Consider the following 17,426-nt stretch of genomic DNA (forward strand, 5'->3'; position numbering starts at 1 on the left):
GAAACATCGAATTATCGTCGTGAAATTACGCACCGCGCCGGTTTTATTTGGAGAGAGGGCTTTCGCACAGACTGTTCCAGCTTTTGTCACCACTGAGAAAGAAAGGGGCAGGAAATAGGGAGTCTTAGGGTGGTAGGCATTTTGGTGTCGTTGGGATCAGTTGTACATTCACACTCGCACCCACACTTACACTGACGTCTATAACCTGAGGAGTGTGTGTGTGTGTGTGTGTGTGTGTGTGTGTGTGTGTGAGAGAGAGAGAGAGAGAGAGATAGAGAGAGAGAGAAAGAGAGAGAGAGAGAGAGAGAGAGAGAGAGAGAGAGAGAGAGAGAGACATACAAACACACACACATACACACCCTGAATACAGATAAATCAATGTATTATTTTCCGCCCAGCTTAAAATCAAACCAAAATAAGCAAACTTCAAACAAAATGTAACCATAATACTGGCAACACAGCGTTCGAAAACGATTCCTCAACTCAACAATCAAACTTAACCGTGTAATGGCTGAAAACCAGTTGAGGGGTAGCTAGCCCTCTGACGGTCCTCCTCATCACCATTCAATTACTCTTTTGCAGCTGCCACTTCAAACGCAGATCGGGCTGGTGGCACACTCCCCGGCTCCTCCCTCACATACCTCATCATCATGGTGGAGATCTTGCTTTCCAGTCCCGCCACTGGACCCTGCCGCCGCATCCCCGCCGCTCTGCATCGCGGTCGTCGTAGGCGGCGCAACTTGTAATGATGATGAATCAATACGCTTGATGACAACTTGATGCGTGGTGCGCAGAGCTTCACTACACTGTTTGCACGACTCCTGAGCATCCACGTAGAGCTGCTGGTTCCGAGGGTTGAACTGGGTGGCCAGGTCCACTTCCAGCATGTGACATCGCACTGTATATATGAGAAAGAACACGGTATACAATGAAACCAAAACCACAGCAGCATGTGAGAAGAAACGGTATTAAAAATTTACAACAACAATAATAATAATGATAATAATAATGACAGTAATAATAATAAAGATAATAATGATAATAATATTATTCTTCTTCGTTTGTGGGCAGCAACTCACACGTTCACTCATATGCACACGAGTTGGCTTTAAACGTGTATGACTGTTTTTACCCCGCCATGCAGGCAGCCATACTCCGTTTTCGGGGGCATACCACTACTACTACTACTGCTAAATAATAAGAAGAAGAAGAACAAGAACAATACAGAATAGCGCTCATACCTCCATGGCAAGGAAACTAAAGGCATTTGCTATAAAAAGTTGTATAAAAAAAGGCAAGACATACAGGAAAGCGACAAATCAGAATCGATTATTTTATATTCTGTGTTGACATGAGCTCACAGTTGGGCCAACGGCAAAGTGAGAGCTGTATGATCAATGGTTTCTCCCTGCAATGGGAAGTCATTTACAGCTTTGTGAAGGACTAAGACTCTAAAATTAGGAGGCAAGTTATAACTGGCTCTTAGTGTTGCAGCCTTGAGGGCTAGCTGGCCTTTGGGAACCATCCCAACACTGACTGTCCTAAAACCCTCTTGGCCGAGAGAGTGGGCATGTAACGTGGGCAAGACACTCTCCACTATAATCAAATTCTAGCCTAGATAGTCAGGACAGCAGCTGCCTCCTCTGCTGTTCTGATAGTCATAGTAGGACACGACTGACCATCATACATGTGGCGACATGAATGTGAAGCTATAAAATATTTGCGCTTCTCGAGGGCAACGTTCCCAAACCGACGTAATTCTATGCTGTCAACGTGAAACTGACCAGCAGGCATTTTATTCAAAACGCCCACTGTTTTTCTACCACATCACAAAGTCTTTTTTTTCGTTTTGTTTTTTGTTCACATGAATAACATTTTACCCTAATAAACACACTTCCTTGATGCTTTAAAGTGTTTGTCAAGCACCCATACCAAATCATCAGACTTTAAGTGTTTTTTTCTCTCCCAATCTTCCGCTCTGTATGCATAAATACTTGGACCTGATTAACCTTCTTTGTACCCCCCCCCCCCCCCCCCCGCCCACCCCCCAAAGCAGCAAGATATTTCATTGAAATTTTTATCTGGCGGCCTTGCGGGGAGATGGGCATATTTACCGGATCAGACTCATTTTGATGACTGTACAAACTACAAACGTACACCTACATATGAACAATACGATGGGAGGCCAGGGAACTCAGCGTTTATCCAGGCAGCCAGTGCAGCGGGTTATAAAACAACAGGAAACTTGTTTCAATAACTTACCACTTGTTTTTAAAACCTTCATTCTCAGTTCTTCAAGATCTCTGTTGCATGTTGCCAGTATCTCTTGAGCTGGATCATAGACGTTGTCGTCTCTTTCGCAACACTGATTTTCCCGGCTTCTGTTTTGGGAAAGGTAAAACGTTGCATTAGAAGAAAGAAATGATTGATATTCCTATTCCGTCTCTCTCCGCTCTCACTTTGTGTGTGTGTGTGTGTGTGTGTGTGTGTGTGTGTGTGTGTGTGTGTGTGTGTGTGTGTGTGTGTGTGTGTGTGAGAGAGAGAGAGAGAGAGAGAGAGAGAGAGAGAGAGAGAGAGAGAGAATGTTTCATTAAATATCGGCCATGAGCCACAATTCAAAACAGGGCAAGGGTAGGACGAGTAGGTAGGCGAGGGGGGAGGGGGATGGGGGGATGAGGAGGGGGGGGGGGGCGGCGATTGAGAGTGTATGAAGGTTTAACAAAGCATTTTCGTCATTAGTATATCATTGCTCCTTAAAGCCCAACCGTCGGTGTTGTCCCGACTCGCCTTTTCCGTTTCGCCTGTTCCCGCTTTACCCATCAGTGAACGGTGATCCCGATTCGCCTATTCCCAGTTATCTTATGTACTCAGCTGCTCTCTCTCTCTGTGCGTGCGTGTGAGCGCGCACTTGAGTATGTGTGTTAAAAAAACAACCCAATCCACCAACCAACCAACAACAACAAAAAAGCCCACTTTTTTTTCATTGTTGGCCTAGTCGCTTGTGTTGTCAGTCTGGTCTCTGTATCGGTGTTACTGAAAAAGCAAAATGTGTCTGCCTCTTGCTTTGGACACCGACAAGCTTTATCCCGGCAAAAGTGAATTGTATCATATTCGTTCGCAAGTCACTGTCGTGAAAGTACTTATGTTGTTTCACCTCTAACACTTTTGAGAATTACGTGTTGCACAAGCTGATGGTGGTATATGTGCACAAACATTAGTGTGTGTGTGTGTGTGTGTGTGTGTGTGTGAGGGAGAGGGTGGACGGGCGGGGTTGTGGAGGTGGGAAGTGGGGGGGGGGGGGGAATTGCAGATAGGGACGCAGGGGAAAAGAGAGAAAAAGTGAAACTGACCGGGAACGGAAATGTTAGTCCCCCTCTCTGGAATTATTCCGCCTTTATCATACACGCAGCTGTACTGTCGCAACTCAAGAGCCACTGAGCAGTCCACATGAAACTGCCAATGCCAGATTCACGATGCCACCCATCACAGGAGACAAATCACATCACTCTCTGTTGTCGGCGGAATTTTGCAGTGATTGATCCAGTGCACACCGCAGTGGTCATCGCAATGACGTATGTCACATCAACAAGCCTCTGAGCCTGACAGTGGATATGACACAAAATCACAGGCACAGAAGTGAAGGGAAAATAAAACCCAATATCAAAAACATCAAAGCTGCATCGCTGATGTAATATCCCCTAAGAAGCCAAACTGCAGAAAACGCAATCACCTCACTGTTGTTTACCATGTGATAAGTCAAACATTCTGTCTTCGGAATGACGAAATTACAGCTTTCTTATTTCAGCCCCTGACTGACGCGACTTGCCTGTCTCATCGTCAAGCTGTCGAGACCTTGAACACGGCAGTGAAATTATGCAGGAACTTCATCATATTGATGAAATAAGTCTATCATAAGTATTGATCAGATGTGTCTGGGCAGGGTATCAATTGTTAGGTCTAAAATCACGCATACACACTCATTCGGGTCTAGTCTGAACGACACAAGAATCTTCGTTATCTCTAAATGAGCAATCAGTTGTTGACACTTATGCTGATAGGGGAGTGGGGTGGTAGCAGGAGGTGCAAGCGCGCGTGCACTTACGAAGTTAAGCATAATCAGAACATCTGATCAGTTCACACAAAAGCGTTGACAAAAATGAGTTCCGTCTGCTGTTAAAACCAGATCCGGATCTAAACTAGTTCATAGACAATGAGTCTGTGATTGGGCTCATTGCTCAAAGATTAACGGTGCAAAGGCAATGTAAGTTTGTTTTTATGTGCTGAGCAAACCAGTGAAAAACATCGGCCTAAAGTGGGGTCTGATATTTTCAATTACCGAGTCATTGATGACGGCGGTGGTTCTTGTCCACAGTCTAAGCTGAAAGTGCTGAGCTCCATTTGGTTGCGCCCGGCATTCATACCAGATCGCTGACGTAAGATGGTTTTCCAGTGTGCTACTTGTCGTCTGCAAACGGTCACCGACCGAAAAAGGTTCTCTTTCTTCTTCCTGATTGGCTCAAGAATACACTGCGCACTCTCATGGAAAAAAATATCACAAAAATGAAGTGAGATGAACTCAGAGCATTCGAAAGCTGCTTCCACTTGCCGTGCTGTGTACGGCCTTGTAAGATAACTAACCGTGACCTGCAGATAAACCGAAGCGGATCCTCGTCAACCACGACGAATTTTCCGGCAAAAAATTAAACGGGTGTTGGGCAGGTTAGTGTGGCTGTTTTTGTGTTGCATTTTGCATTTGCACCAACGAAATGATTGAACAGGGAGTGTCAGTTTCGGGTTTGCAGGTCGAGTAATCTTGCGTTCAGGACATAAGCTGGTGTTTTGGCGTGGAGGATTGGGTGGTTCCTGCCAGTACCAGCTTGGTGATAAGCTTAGTTGTGTGGGAGCTCCATTCTGCATTTTTCGTCCTCCTTTCACGTTGTTGTGACAAGAGCACAGTGAATCACGAAAGAAAAAAAAAGTGTAGTTACAGCCGTGATCATGTTTTCAGTTAATAGTTAAAAATTTACAAGTTGTAAGTTTTCAAATGCGCAACACAAGCACACAAAGGCGGGGGAGGGGGAGAAAGGAAATGGGTTCAAGGAAATTGACCCTTTCAGTTTTGCTTATTCTTTCTTCGCAGATCTTTTGATAAGCCTGTCATTTTCGAAGAGACATTGCAAAGATGATTTTGTTCTTTTGCCTGTCTTTAGTTACCATAAGTAATGGAATTAGAATTTTCAGATTTTTTAACAGGAAAAATATTTATTTTGACAGTCTTTTTCAAGGATGGATCAAAGCATGTGCAATGGACTGATCAGTACATAGACTCATAACCACATTGTTAAAAGAAGACAAACAAAAAACAAAGGGGGGGTGGGGGTAGGGGGGGGATGGGGGGGAGAAGCAGTTGCCTGACCTGTCAGGCTTAGTTTTCATCACACTTGAGATAATTCTCAGCTTGTTGGTATTTAGATAGTTCTCAGCTTGTTGGTATTTACTTTAAGCCAGTTTCTTAATATTTGACAAAGAAAAGCTAATACAGTTTAATATATTTCCCAGTAATGCCCTTGCTAGTATCTGCAAATGCGCAGAGCTAATTTTTGAAATCATCACTGCATGAGTGATAGGCACCATGATTTGGACATATTCTTTGTAACAGACCATAATGGAGCTGAGGGAGGGAGGGGATTTTTTTCCCTTATAAGCCAGCATCACTTTTTTTAATTGAATGTATGGAACATATTCATTTGTATAGTTTGGATGAGGCGAGGGAGAGGGGGAATTTTTTTTTTCTTACCTGCCAGCCTCACATTTTAAAAGTATCAAACTTGCTCATTTTCATTGTCTGGATGAGGGAAAGAGAGAAGTGTTTTCTTATTTGCCAGCATATCATTGAATGTATGGAACATGTTCATTTTACATGTTCATTTTACATGTTCTTTTTTTTTTTCTCATTTGGAATTTTCAAAACACAAGTTCTCATAACAAGATTGGCAGATGTTCGACTTGACTCATTTGGTACTAGCCTCAGTGTTTCTTGCCATTGCTATCACAGTATCGGTTCACATAATTTTCATAATTTTTTGTAGATAGGGGTATGTGGGTGCATGTGTGTATGTGTATAAATACCTTCCCATTTTAAGTGCTTCATTATTGATATGTTTTTCTGGTTTTCATTAAACTAATTATATATATATTTTTAATTCTAGTATACTTCAGAATGAGTTAATGAAAACAGAATAAGGCTGCTAGAATCAGGCATAATCAATTGTTAAAAAAAAACCATACACATAGAAGCCCAAGTACACAAGTGAATGTGGGAGTTGCAGTCTACAAACACAGCAGTAAATTGGCTTAATATAAAAGTATTTGAAATTTGTTTCTGTGGGACAATTCCATGCATGCAGGGAAGAAGTCCTTGCAGATGGCCTCACCTACACAAATGTTCCCATGGCAACACCTTTACAAGGTGGCCGTATTTCTGCTGAGTTAGTCATGGGTGCAACCAAGTGCATGGCAGGACAACTAGGTTGGGCGGTCCTTGCTCACTGGCCGTTGTTGGTCGCCAGACCAGTTGACAGAAAACACAGACTGGCTGGATTTCACCTCAACAGTAACCTTGCAGAGAAGGGTTCGTCTTAATGGCTGGGGTGGCATTGGATGGGTGGCACCTTCCCAAGAGGAGGACACTGAAGTAATACCTATGACCTGAGCACCTCACTGTCACCATCCCAGCTTAGCTTGGGTGGGAGGCCAGTTCTGCGCACACTGCACTCCACCTTAAAAATTCCATTACAAGAAGGTCACAGACCAGACATTCCCCTGCAGCCGCTGTGGAAGGATCTGTTGATAAAAGGACAAAACCATGACATATAACTTTGATCCCAAAGTCACCGCCAACAAAATTGTTCTAAAATAAATTCTTGAGTGCATAGAGAATGTGTATGGAGGTTTTCATGCACCAGACCCACATATCCATTACATGCTAATGATATGGAACATATGATCATGCAACCACCAGTGGAGCACCTTTGATCTCTTCTCTTTCAGCAGCACAATTTCCCAAATGCCCCATTTTTGTTTGAAATACATATCCAGTATATCGCTGGATAAAAACAGCAACGACGTAATGACAGTACTACATATACATGTTTCACTTTTTCAGATCACATGATTCACTGGCAACATAGCTATGGATCTGGAAGGAGTAAAACGCAAATTAACTGAGGGGTATGAGCGAATCAACAAAATGAAGGTTTCTACCTCAAAAATAGAGACATGCAGAGCAAGGTTGAAAGCCAGAGGAGATCAAGCTTTGGATGAGGTCAAAGCCACGATGAGCAATATTGCACAGAAGTTATACCAGCTCCAGCAGTCCATAGAATCCACCATCAAACAAACGGTCACAGAACGTGAGAATCAGCTGGATGTCAAAAAGAAGGAAATCCATAACTGCTATGCCAATCTGGTGAAGGTGTGTGTGGAGGCAGACAAAGTCCTGAGGGGCAGAAATGTGGACTTGCTGGGCAGGTCTTGTCAGCGCCTCTTTTGCAAGTTTGAGGCAGCCAACATCAAGCTTGATGCTGCAGAAAAGGTGGACACAGATGGACTGATAGGTTTTGAGTTTCAGGACAATTCCAAACAGTTTTTGTCAAGTGCATATGTGGCCCGGCTCCAGCACTTCAACAGGTATGGAAGGTTAGCAGAGATTGATGAGTTTTGGGTTAACTATCAGAATACAGATGACTTGCTGGACAGGACAAATGAAACCACTTATATGATCACAACACCAGATCGCACAGAGTGCTCTAGCATCCGACCAGCAACAGTCCGTAGATCTACAAAAAACATTTCTCCAAAACAGTCGCTGGAAACAATCCAAGAAGTTCCAGAGGACAGCAGCCCAGTCAAATCAGAGAGAGCCAATGTGAGAAGCCGACCATGGTCTGTGCCAGTTGTTCATATCCGTGAAGAGGATTTGTCTGCTGGCACTTGTCATCTGCATAACTGCTACTCATGTATTGACAGTTTCTCACAGCCATCCAAATTTATTTCCCCGCCACCCTGGGTTTCCAAGACTGCCTGAATCCTGCTTGGAAATGAACAGTGACATCCAGCGTTGTGCCCAGCTGCAAAAGCAGCTGTGTATTGCCACTGACCCAAGGTCTAGCAAAAATCCAGAAGTTGACAGACCTGTTTGTTTTGCAAATGGCCATCTTGAAGGAGAGACTCAGGGAAAAAGATCCACAAAAAATGGTAACTTTGCCCATCAGGGTCAAAATGAATCATTGTCACATGCTGCATACAGGTCTGTCAGATCATGCCCAGCATCACCACAGGATACGGAAATCAGTCCAAAAATGAAAGACCGAGCCAGATCAGAAAGGTACAGAGATGTGGAAGACTTTGTTTGGGATTCTGATGACTCCTCGGATGCGATTCGTCACCCAGGGTCATGTTCCATTGTTGAGTATCAAAATGGAACAGGAGGGAGCTTATTGAAAAATGGACCAACCCTAAATTTCCCATCCCAGGCAAGTTTGGCTGCACCGAAGTCTGAAACACAAAAGAAGACCACAACCTCTGAGGCCAGTGGCAGAAATGAAAAAGCAGGTCAATCAATCATGTCATTTGTCAGCATAAATGGACAGCAGTCTGTGGAGAAACGTGGAGACGCACGGAAAGAGAACCATCATGGTGGCGAAGAACAGAGTGGATACTGTTTAGAACCAGAACAGGCAAAAACTATACCAGATGTGACTTTGACAAATGTAACAATAAAACAAGAAATGGCTGAACCAGAGGATGTGACTTTGACAAATGTAACAATAAAACAAGAAATGGCTGAACCAGAGGATCAGATAGAAAAGGAACCGATGGTGGAAATAAAGCAGGAGAAAGTATCGCCCAAAAGAAAAGAAGTCCCAGATCCAGTCAGAAAGCCAACTGTCAGACCTGTGAATGGAACAGAACTGGAACGGGAACGAGTATCAGCAAGAAACTTGGAAGTCTCTCGTCCAGTGAAGATAAAGAGCAAACGCTTGGATCTCAGCCATATGCTGTTGCATATTGGGGGTGGTGTTTTTGGTATGTGGTTCTGTTCTGTGTGTTTGTTAGAGTGTAGTTTGTTCTGTGCGGACGTGTGTGTGTGTGTTTGTGTGTGATAGAGAGAGAACATGCAAGTCTGTGTTAGATGTTTATTTTAATCATTTATCATTATACACACAGTAGCAGAGTAACAGGATACCAGACATTTAAAACTTTCCATTCAATAGGTATCACAAGGTATTTTGTGATCATGATACTTAACAATGCTTGGTAACTGTGATTTATTTACGGCTGTCATGTCAGTCATTTAATTCCTGTACCATTGTTGGAGGCTCCCACACCCATCCGTGTGTGTGTGTGTGTGTGTGTGTGTAAGAGCGGAAATAGATGAGCGATGTGGACATTTCTGTGCATGTTTCAAAACGAGTATATCTGGAAATTCTGGTCTTTATGATGGCCACATCACAGAAACAGGTACACTTTGTCTAGTGGAGGGGAGCAAAAGGAAAGTGATGGTTTTGAAGGATTTGTCAGTGAAACATGATCTAGCATGGGGCAGATGCATGCATAAAAACATTTAATCTTTATTTATAGAACACTCCCACATGCATGCATTTAAGTGCACAGCATGCTCAGACAGAATATTGCATATGCCTATGTGCACACACACGCACATCACACACACCACACACACACCACACACACACCACACACACACACAGAACACACACACACACACACACACACACACACACACACCCTGGATAAAGTTGTATATCCAGTCATAAATGTTTCATTTGAAAGTGTGGAACAATGATTCACAAAAACAAGATAGGGAGCAGCCATACAGAGATGGGGGCCACTTTTCGCTTTCTCTGCTTCAAATAAAAGGTTGAAATTTCTGATGGATTAACCCAGAATGTGAAGCAGTATAACTAGATAATGTAGCTTTTCTCTGAACATTTCTTCCCACCTCAGTGATCCAGGCAAAGTGTATAGAAAAGATTCGGGGTGACTTTGACCACCCAATTGGAGTGTGTACCAACAGCAAAGGGGATGTGATTGTCGCTGACACCAGCAATCACATTGTCAAGGTGTGCAACAATGGCCGTGTCATCAACAGATTTGGAGGTGACCTCAAGGTATGTGCATCACATTTCTGTACACTATAGATTTGTTTTAAACTTTTGTTTTAGTTTCTGTATTTTTTGTTAGTGTGCTCAAGTCAGTCACAGCAGTTGGTTTTTCTTTCCCTGTCCCTTTCATTGTAAATATGAAGTGTATCCTACAGTGGACACTTAGTGATGATGCAAAGGCATCTACACAACCAAGTAACCGTTTTTGTACATGGGCATTCAGATAAAAAACAGTAACCATTGAAATGTCCAGTTTTTTACAACATATTTTATTTGATATAAAATACTTATTGGGCAGATTAAAAAAACCCAATAGTTTCTTTGAAAATGAGCTGACCATAATTTTGCTTCACACGTTTCATGATCTGAATATTAAGAAACCTGCTGTGAGGCTGCTTTGGGTTTATACAGTTAAAAGTTGTATTACCACCTGGATATTCTGTTATTTCCTATTTCCTTTTTTCTTACTTTTGGTTTCTACATGAATCCCCCCCCCACACCCCTCTTTTTTTTGTTTTTTGTTTTGTTTCCATCATAGTGTTGATACTTCACATTGTATCTGTTCTGTGGGTAGACCTTCATAATCATGCTCTTTACAATTGTCAGTCGGTGTATTATAAATTATAAGCAGAAGAGTTCCTTCTTCTTTCATTACCTTCTAACATGTTGAGAATGTTGGTTTTTATGAAAGCATGCTTAGGTTGGGATTCAGTAGAAAATCAAGGGGTAATGTGGCTGTTGGCAAAGTGTCATTTTTGAAAGCATATGAATATTCTCTCACTGGTCTTGTTGTTACAGATGAGACGACCTTCAGCTGTTGTGGTGAACGAAAAGGACGAAATATTTGTGAAGGATGACAACTGCCTGTATCATTTTGATGCTGACGGCAAATTCATCAAGACAATGGGAAAAAGAATGATGAATGCTCCATATGGTGAGGGATGCTATTTTTTTGTGTGCCCTAGAATCTGGAACATTTTAATGATGTATGATGATGAGCATGATAAAAATGCTGCTATGGGTCCATTTAGTTTTTGGGCTGCTTGACATGGCTATACTCCTAATAATTATACCCCTTTGTCAAACAGGCTGAGAGATAGAAGCCTGCAGTGTTGATTCGGAAATTCTTTATGTGCTTGTTGGAATGGTATGGTATTTGTCACAACAGATTTCTCTGTGTGTGATATCCGCAGTGTTGATCAGGAAGTTTCTTTATATGCTTATTGTATTGCATGGTATGGTATTGTTTTTTGTCAAAACAGATTTCTCTCTGTGAAATTGGGCTGCTCTCACCAAGGAGATCGTGTTGTTTTGTGCATCACTTTTTTTTTTCTGTCTGCAAGTGTAGTGGTAGTGAAAGTGTTTTTCCCACATAAGTTTGTCAGGGACAGCCCTTTTGTAAGTCATGGGTTTCCTCTTTGTGTTGGAATGTTTTAAAATTTTTATTTTCTGCATAAGGTCTAGGAAGGTAAAATTTTTAGTAAAAAACCAGCCGCCGTGACGAAGTGGTTAGCGTTGCAGACTGACGGCTGGGAGGATGCGGGTTCGAATCCCAGCGGAGGTGGGTTTTTCGGCCCATGGCCAGCTCCAACCCAGAGTTGAGTGTACTGTGGGTTTAAATGGGGAGACTGGGACCACATAGACCAGTGTCATCCACTTCAAGGATGTGTCTTTGGGTGTGTTGCTCTAATTACCTGACCAACACTGCAAGTGTCTGTATCTCTCGGGCCTGGTTAACGCCAGGATATCATTATGACAGGAAGCGTAGAGTACAGCCTTGTCATGCAGTCCCAAACCAAAATGGACCTCCATAGCAACATCGTCATCATCATCGTCATCCTCCTCCTCCTCCATCGTCATCAATATAAACAAAATAGTCTCAAAGTCTGTGGCCTTTCATGCCCTGCTGTCATGGTGACCTCAGTTTCGATACCCCTCCACTTCCGTGCTTGGGGTGAGTCCTGTCGGTGTCATCAGTGTCGGCAGATTCATGGGGGGCTGTTAGAGGGACGTGGTGGCGGTCACCACTCTGGGAGGGACGCTCACTCAGTCTGGCTCCGCGACTAAGCCCATATTGTCGTTAGTAGGGGGCTTAGTAGGTGGTGTCTCAAGTACGTTAAAACAGAACAGGCACCATTGAACACCACCAGAGTGACTTAGCAGAAGTGCAGGGTCTCCTCTGGTGTGTGGCCTCCTGGCCACCTAACATCGATGGTTCCCTGTGGACTGCCGATGCTGGAACTGCGACGAATGAACCCGGGTGTGACCGTGTATGAGGGAATCTAAATGAGTGGCGTGGGAGTAATGCCACTGAAACGGTGCAGATGATGGGGCAGCCAAAAAAAAAAAAAAAAAAAAAAGTTGGGGTGGAGTGGGACGTAATGGATATATTTTTTTCCCCCTTTTTTTTAAATTTTTTTATAGATATTTAAAAAAAAAGATTTTCTACATGTGACTTAAATTGTTTGTTGTAATAGCATTCCAGCTTCAAAGCTTTCTAAGCCTGTTCACATGAGTGTTATGCAACAGAGGCATTGAATCTTGGGTGGCAAGCAACATGTTTAATTATATGCAGGCTTACACACAAATGGACAAATTAACTTATTGTTTTTTTTTTCTAAGATTCTTTAACAGTTTGAGCTACATGGTAATGCATATAATGCAGTGAATATGGCATTTTACTGTTCAACATATACTTATTGTGGAGTGAAGTATGGGAGGTGTTGGAGGGGACTGGAGGGGGTGAGAGATTGAGAGGGGCTGAGAGATTGAAGTGGGCAGAGGGAAGGGAAATTTCAGTTTCCTTTAAACCTTTTTTCAGCAGTGATAAAAACAGTTTGCTTACCTCCTTCAAAATAAATGGTAGAATATACATGCAAACATACATACATGCAAACTGAAATCATACCACAGTTTCAGTTACTTTCAGTTTGAGAGCTTTTGGTGTCTTCTCTCTGTAATTTGTTACAGGACTTGGAATGACGAAGGAGGGAGATCTGGTGGTTGTGGATGCGTTGTATTCCAATGGACGCATGCATGTTTTCCAACAAGATGGTGCCATGGACACATTCCCCTACCAGCCGTTGCGCAGTCAGCATGAAGATTCCAAGTGTCGTTTTCTGGCTGTGCACGGCCAAGAGGTTCTTACCAGTGACTTGGGTAAGTGAGATTTGGGAAAAGTTAAGCATTGGGACTGTTAAGAGAGGAAACTTATTTCCCCAATATTGTCATGACAGTGTTCTAGACATACAGCAATTTGACAAGATAGATAAGGGAGGAAACATTTTTTCCCCCCAATATTGTCATGATGGTGTTCTAGACATACAGTAATTTGACAAGATAGATAAGGGAGGAAACTTTTTTTTTTCCAATATTGTCATGACAGTGTTCTAGACAGAGCAATTTGACAAGGATAGATAAGGGAGGACACTTTTTTCCCCAATATTGTCATGACAGTGTTCTAGACATACAGCAATTTGACAATGATAGATAAAGGAGGAAACTTTTTTCCCCCAATATTGTCATGACAGTGTTCTAGACATAGAGCAATTTGACAAGGATAGATAAGGGAGGAAACTTTTTTCCCCAATATTGTCATGACAGTGTTCTAGACATACAGCAATTTGACAATGATAGATAAAGGAGGAAACTTTTTTCCCCCAATATTGTCATGACGGTGTTCTAGACATAGAGCAATTTGACAAGGATAGATAAGGGAGGAAACTTTTTTCCCCAATATTGTCATGACAGTGTTCTAGACATACAGCAATTTGACAATGATAGATAAAGGAGGAAACTTTTTTCCCCCAATATTGTCATGACGGTGTTCTAGACATACAGCAATTTGACAAGGATAGATGAGGGAGGTAACCTTTTTTTTTCCAATATTGTCATGACAGTGTTCTAGACATACAGCAATTTGACAATGATAGATAAAGGAGGAAACTTTTTTCCCCCAATATTGTCATGACGGTGTTCTAGACATACAGCAATTTGACAAGGATAGATGAGGGAGGAAACCTTTTTTTTCCAATATTGTCATGACGGTGTTCTAGACATTGAGCATTTTTTTGTTTTGTTTCTGGTAGTCTGTGTGTGTAGATTGTGCCATGTCAGTGTAAATAGCATTAAAGCTGTTTTTCTCTGACAAATCTTTACAAAATGGGTATCACATTCTGAGGACAAAGTTGTCTTGCATTGGTATCACCAAAAGAAGGAAGTGATGTTTAATTGAATGGCTAAATTTCTTTTTAATTGAGGGAAGCATGTTAACCTCTTCACTGCTGCTGATGAATATGCTTGTCAGTGAGATGTTGTTGCCACACAGAGATAAGACTGGCTGTCAGGATGTCCGTCACCATGCTTGCTTTGGACATATTCCTCTTGAGACTGGCATTATTTTTGTTGAGTAAAATCAGAGATACTATTTATAAGTGCACAAAAGGTTGAAAGTGCATTTCTAAACTGGTCTAGTTTTACCCAGGTTTAGCAATCTAGAGTTAAGCATATCTGTGTTCCATGTACAGGTCGAAGCTGTCTGTATGTGACGAATCAGCGAGGGGAGCTCAGCAAGGTGCTTGGTCGAAGGGGCAAACGCTGTGGAGAGCTGAACGAGCCGGCAGGCGTGGCAGTGGACAGTGTGGGAAACTGGGTGGTTGCCGACAGCAAGAACCACCGAGTCCAGGTACTACTGAGCTGTTTCATTCAGTCTTCACAGGTGCAGAAATCCACACTGCTAACATTATTGCATTACGGACTGTTCAGGTGTTGAATTTTTTTTTGTATTATTTATGCAGTCCTGACATCAATTGGATTTTTTTGCATTTGTACAGTTTTGACAGTATAAGCTGTTGTGAAAGATATAAAATAGGTTATAAAAGATCAGGAGTTAAATTTTCAGATGTTAGTTGAAACAGCTCTGTTGTTTAGTAATATAGATCGCAGTTGATATCAGCATTATTTGTAACTATGCATAACTCGTATAAACAGAATGCAGTGTTCCAGTATAGAAGTCGGTGAACGGCATTGTTTCCATGTTAAAACATATTTATGTGAATATTTCAGGTGTTTGCTGAGAACGGGTACTTCATGGCCATGCTAAGCTTCACTGGAGAAGCAATCCGCAGACCCTCTGGTATTCACCTGACCAGTGACGGTCTTCTGTACGTCATCAACTACCTGGACTCTGTCATCAAAGTCTTCAAGCTTGGGGCATCCTAAGCCTTTATATATGGGTAGGAAACACCTTGACTTACGGATGGGATCTGTTCTGAATTACTGCACTGATGTGATAACAGGCTTGAGGCATCACTATTCATGCACAGCTAGGAAATGCCAAGAATTCATGGAGATCTGTTTTGAAGTGCTGCTCTGATGTGAAATAGACTGCTTTGTGCAAAAATATGTCCATAGATTAATCATAGACTCCTGATTGACAGCATGTAGAAGCTGTCTGTCAAGATTTGAATGATGTCACACTGAGTAACCAGATTGCAGTATTATTTCGGGTTGGACGTTGTTGGTTTGCAAAACATTTTTTATAAAGCCACAATTTAATCACTATAGATGCCTTAAAAACAGTTAATGCACAGGGCAAAGGGGTAGTTGGCGACATTGGGTTCACACTGATCATTGGTAATATTGAGGTAGTGCGGTGAAACGGTCAACATTTAATGCAGAATTTATTCATGAATGAATATTAAGCTATCACATTTTAGTCATGTCAGTTTTTCAAGCACTTTTAATTTAAAAAAAAAAGAAAAAAAGTGGACATAGCGCAATGAAAATGAAGTATTTTCAAGATTAGAAACTGGATAACACCTGTTTTGCATACTTTTTAATTGTCCAGTTCGTCACGTATCACACTGGCAGACTGCATGAACCTGTTTGGAATCAAGTGAAATGTACATCACAAAGATTTTTTAAATGTATTTTAGGTATTTGAAGGCACAGCTACTTGGAAATAAAAATCATTGTGTTAAAAAGTTTGACATATGATAATGACTTAAAATCACTGAATACTTACTAGTGATCAGCCTGGAAGGAAACGTATTACTGAAATAGGCTGTGACCAAGAGAGACTGGTAGAGGAGGAATATTGTACACATTTTTCTGGTTTATATTTTGTACGGTTATGCATTTTGGTATTTCAGTGTTTTATTACAAAAAACTCTGTAGATTTTTTGTGTGTGAAAAGTCCACAGATTTCATTTGCGGACACTGCTGTTTGCTTTTTATATTATTGTTCAGATGTTTGCTAGATCTTTAGTTCCTTGTCCCAAGTACATTTTGGTGACACCATTACATATGTGTATCCACTCTTTCCCTCTTGGTATTAAGTTGTGGGTTAGCTGCAGTAACTATAAGGGCTTCAAAAACAGTACTTACGTCTGTACATATTTATATCCTGTTATGTGCTTCAAGGGGGGATGGAACAAAAATTGAACATGTAATGAATTCAACTTAGTCACACACAAGCACATTTTTTTTTTCTAGAGCAATATGTTAACATCCAGAAATTGGTGTTTTCTGTATGTTTGAAATTTGAAAAAAAATGCTCATAATGCCTTTGACACACATTGGCACAGGAAGCAACAAGTAGGAAGTTATATATTTTTGTGCTAAAATGGTTTTTGTTTGTGCTGAAGTGGGTTTTGTTACTATTTTATGTGAAAATCTCACCTGCTGTTGACACTTGGAGCCACGTATTAAAGATTTATGAAGTGGCAGGTGAAATAAACTCAGGACACAAGGTAAAATTTGATCTGGAAAAGTTTTTTGTTTGTGCCTCAAAAGCCAGCAGTTTATAAGATCACAGCAGACTGATCCACTTTGGTTGGTTTAACTTGTACAGTGGCTATATGTGTGCTTGAGTTTTCTGACTTGAGGTGCTCTTAAAAAGCCCTCTCCTCATCAAGGTGCTGATGAAAAAAGCAGAGTTTAAAATGTTTGTACATGCTGCAGATCTGAATACGACTGCATGGTGTTCATGTGATGGTTCTGTGGTATTGTGCCGGCATATCTGTGCCGGTATTTTGTTTCACAAAGTAATGGATCTTTTATGTATTTAGACAAAATAAAGTCTTTCAGTTTGTGTATTGTTGGTTTTTTTTGTTGTTTTTTTTTTTTGCCATGTTATGGGAATAAAGTTTCCTTACCAGTTTCCAGCGGCGTTTCAAGTATCCTTGGAATGACTCTGATGATTTTGTTCCGGAAGCATATTCTGGGTTTAGTTGCTGTCAC

The 17,426-nt window shown here is 41.6% G+C and overlaps 2 protein-coding genes across 4 annotated transcripts; one reads left to right on the plus strand and one right to left on the minus strand.

Annotated features, from left to right (window-relative positions):
* Nucleotides 1-399: 399 nt before the first annotated feature.
* On the minus strand, nucleotides 400-4,448 carry LOC143274828 (uncharacterized). 2 transcript variants are annotated; one of them, XM_076578771.1, is made up of 3 exons: nucleotides 4,337-4,448; nucleotides 2,263-2,381; nucleotides 400-898 (listed from the first exon to the last, which is right to left on the minus strand). In XM_076578771.1, the coding sequence occupies exons 1-3, from the start codon at nucleotides 4,417-4,419 to the stop codon at nucleotides 591-593; spliced, it is 510 nt and encodes a 169-aa protein (XP_076434886.1). In that variant the 5' UTR covers nucleotides 4,420-4,448; the 3' UTR covers nucleotides 400-590. The 2 variants fall into 2 exon arrangements, with proteins under 2 accessions (XP_076434886.1, XP_076434894.1); XM_076578779.1 differs by lacking the exon at nucleotides 4,337-4,448 and adding an exon at nucleotides 3,351-3,592.
* Nucleotides 4,449-4,589: 141 nt separating this feature from the next.
* On the plus strand, nucleotides 4,590-17,346 carry LOC143274816 (E3 ubiquitin-protein ligase TRIM32-like). 2 transcript variants are annotated; one of them, XM_076578758.1, is made up of 7 exons: nucleotides 4,590-4,719; nucleotides 7,166-9,087; nucleotides 10,027-10,190; nucleotides 10,983-11,118; nucleotides 13,155-13,343; nucleotides 14,711-14,868; nucleotides 15,249-17,346. In XM_076578758.1, exons 2-7 carry the CDS (start codon nucleotides 8,100-8,102, stop codon nucleotides 15,402-15,404), a joined length of 1,791 nt encoding a protein of 596 aa, XP_076434873.1. In that variant the 5' UTR covers nucleotides 4,590-4,719; nucleotides 7,166-8,099; the 3' UTR covers nucleotides 15,405-17,346. The 2 variants fall into 2 exon arrangements, with proteins under 2 accessions (XP_076434873.1, XP_076434864.1); XM_076578749.1 differs by lacking the exon at nucleotides 7,166-9,087 and having other exon boundaries at nucleotides 4,610-4,719.
* Nucleotides 17,347-17,426: the final 80 nt, after the last annotated feature.

Source organism: Babylonia areolata, chromosome 2, assembly GCF_041734735.1.
Source record: "Babylonia areolata isolate BAREFJ2019XMU chromosome 2, ASM4173473v1, whole genome shotgun sequence".
NCBI classification, from domain to species: Eukaryota; Metazoa; Mollusca; class Gastropoda; order Neogastropoda; family Buccinidae; genus Babylonia; species Babylonia areolata.

Bases quoted from the DNA above. Each gene is read 5' to 3' on its own strand.
- LOC143274828 (XM_076578771.1), bottom strand. From the start codon at position 4,419: ATGAATGCCGGGCGCAACCAAATGGAGCTCAGCACTTTCAGCTTAGAC. The intron at 2,382-4,336 runs GTAATTGAAAAT...TTCCCAAAACAG, and splicing joins CCGCCGTCATCAATGACTCG to AAGCCGGGAAAATCAGTGTT. The intron at 899-2,262 runs GTAAGTTATTGA...TCATATATACAG, and splicing joins GAAGGTTTTAAAAACAAGTG to TGCGATGTCACATGCTGGAA.
- LOC143274816 (XM_076578758.1), top strand. From the start codon at position 8,100: ATGAACAGTGACATCCAGCGTTGTGCCCAGCTGCAAAAGCAGCTGTGT. The intron at 10,191-10,982 runs GTATGTGCATCA...TTGTTGTTACAG, and splicing joins GATTTGGAGGTGACCTCAAG to ATGAGACGACCTTCAGCTGT. The intron at 13,344-14,710 runs GTAAGTGAGATT...TTCCATGTACAG, and splicing joins GGTTCTTACCAGTGACTTGG to GTCGAAGCTGTCTGTATGTG.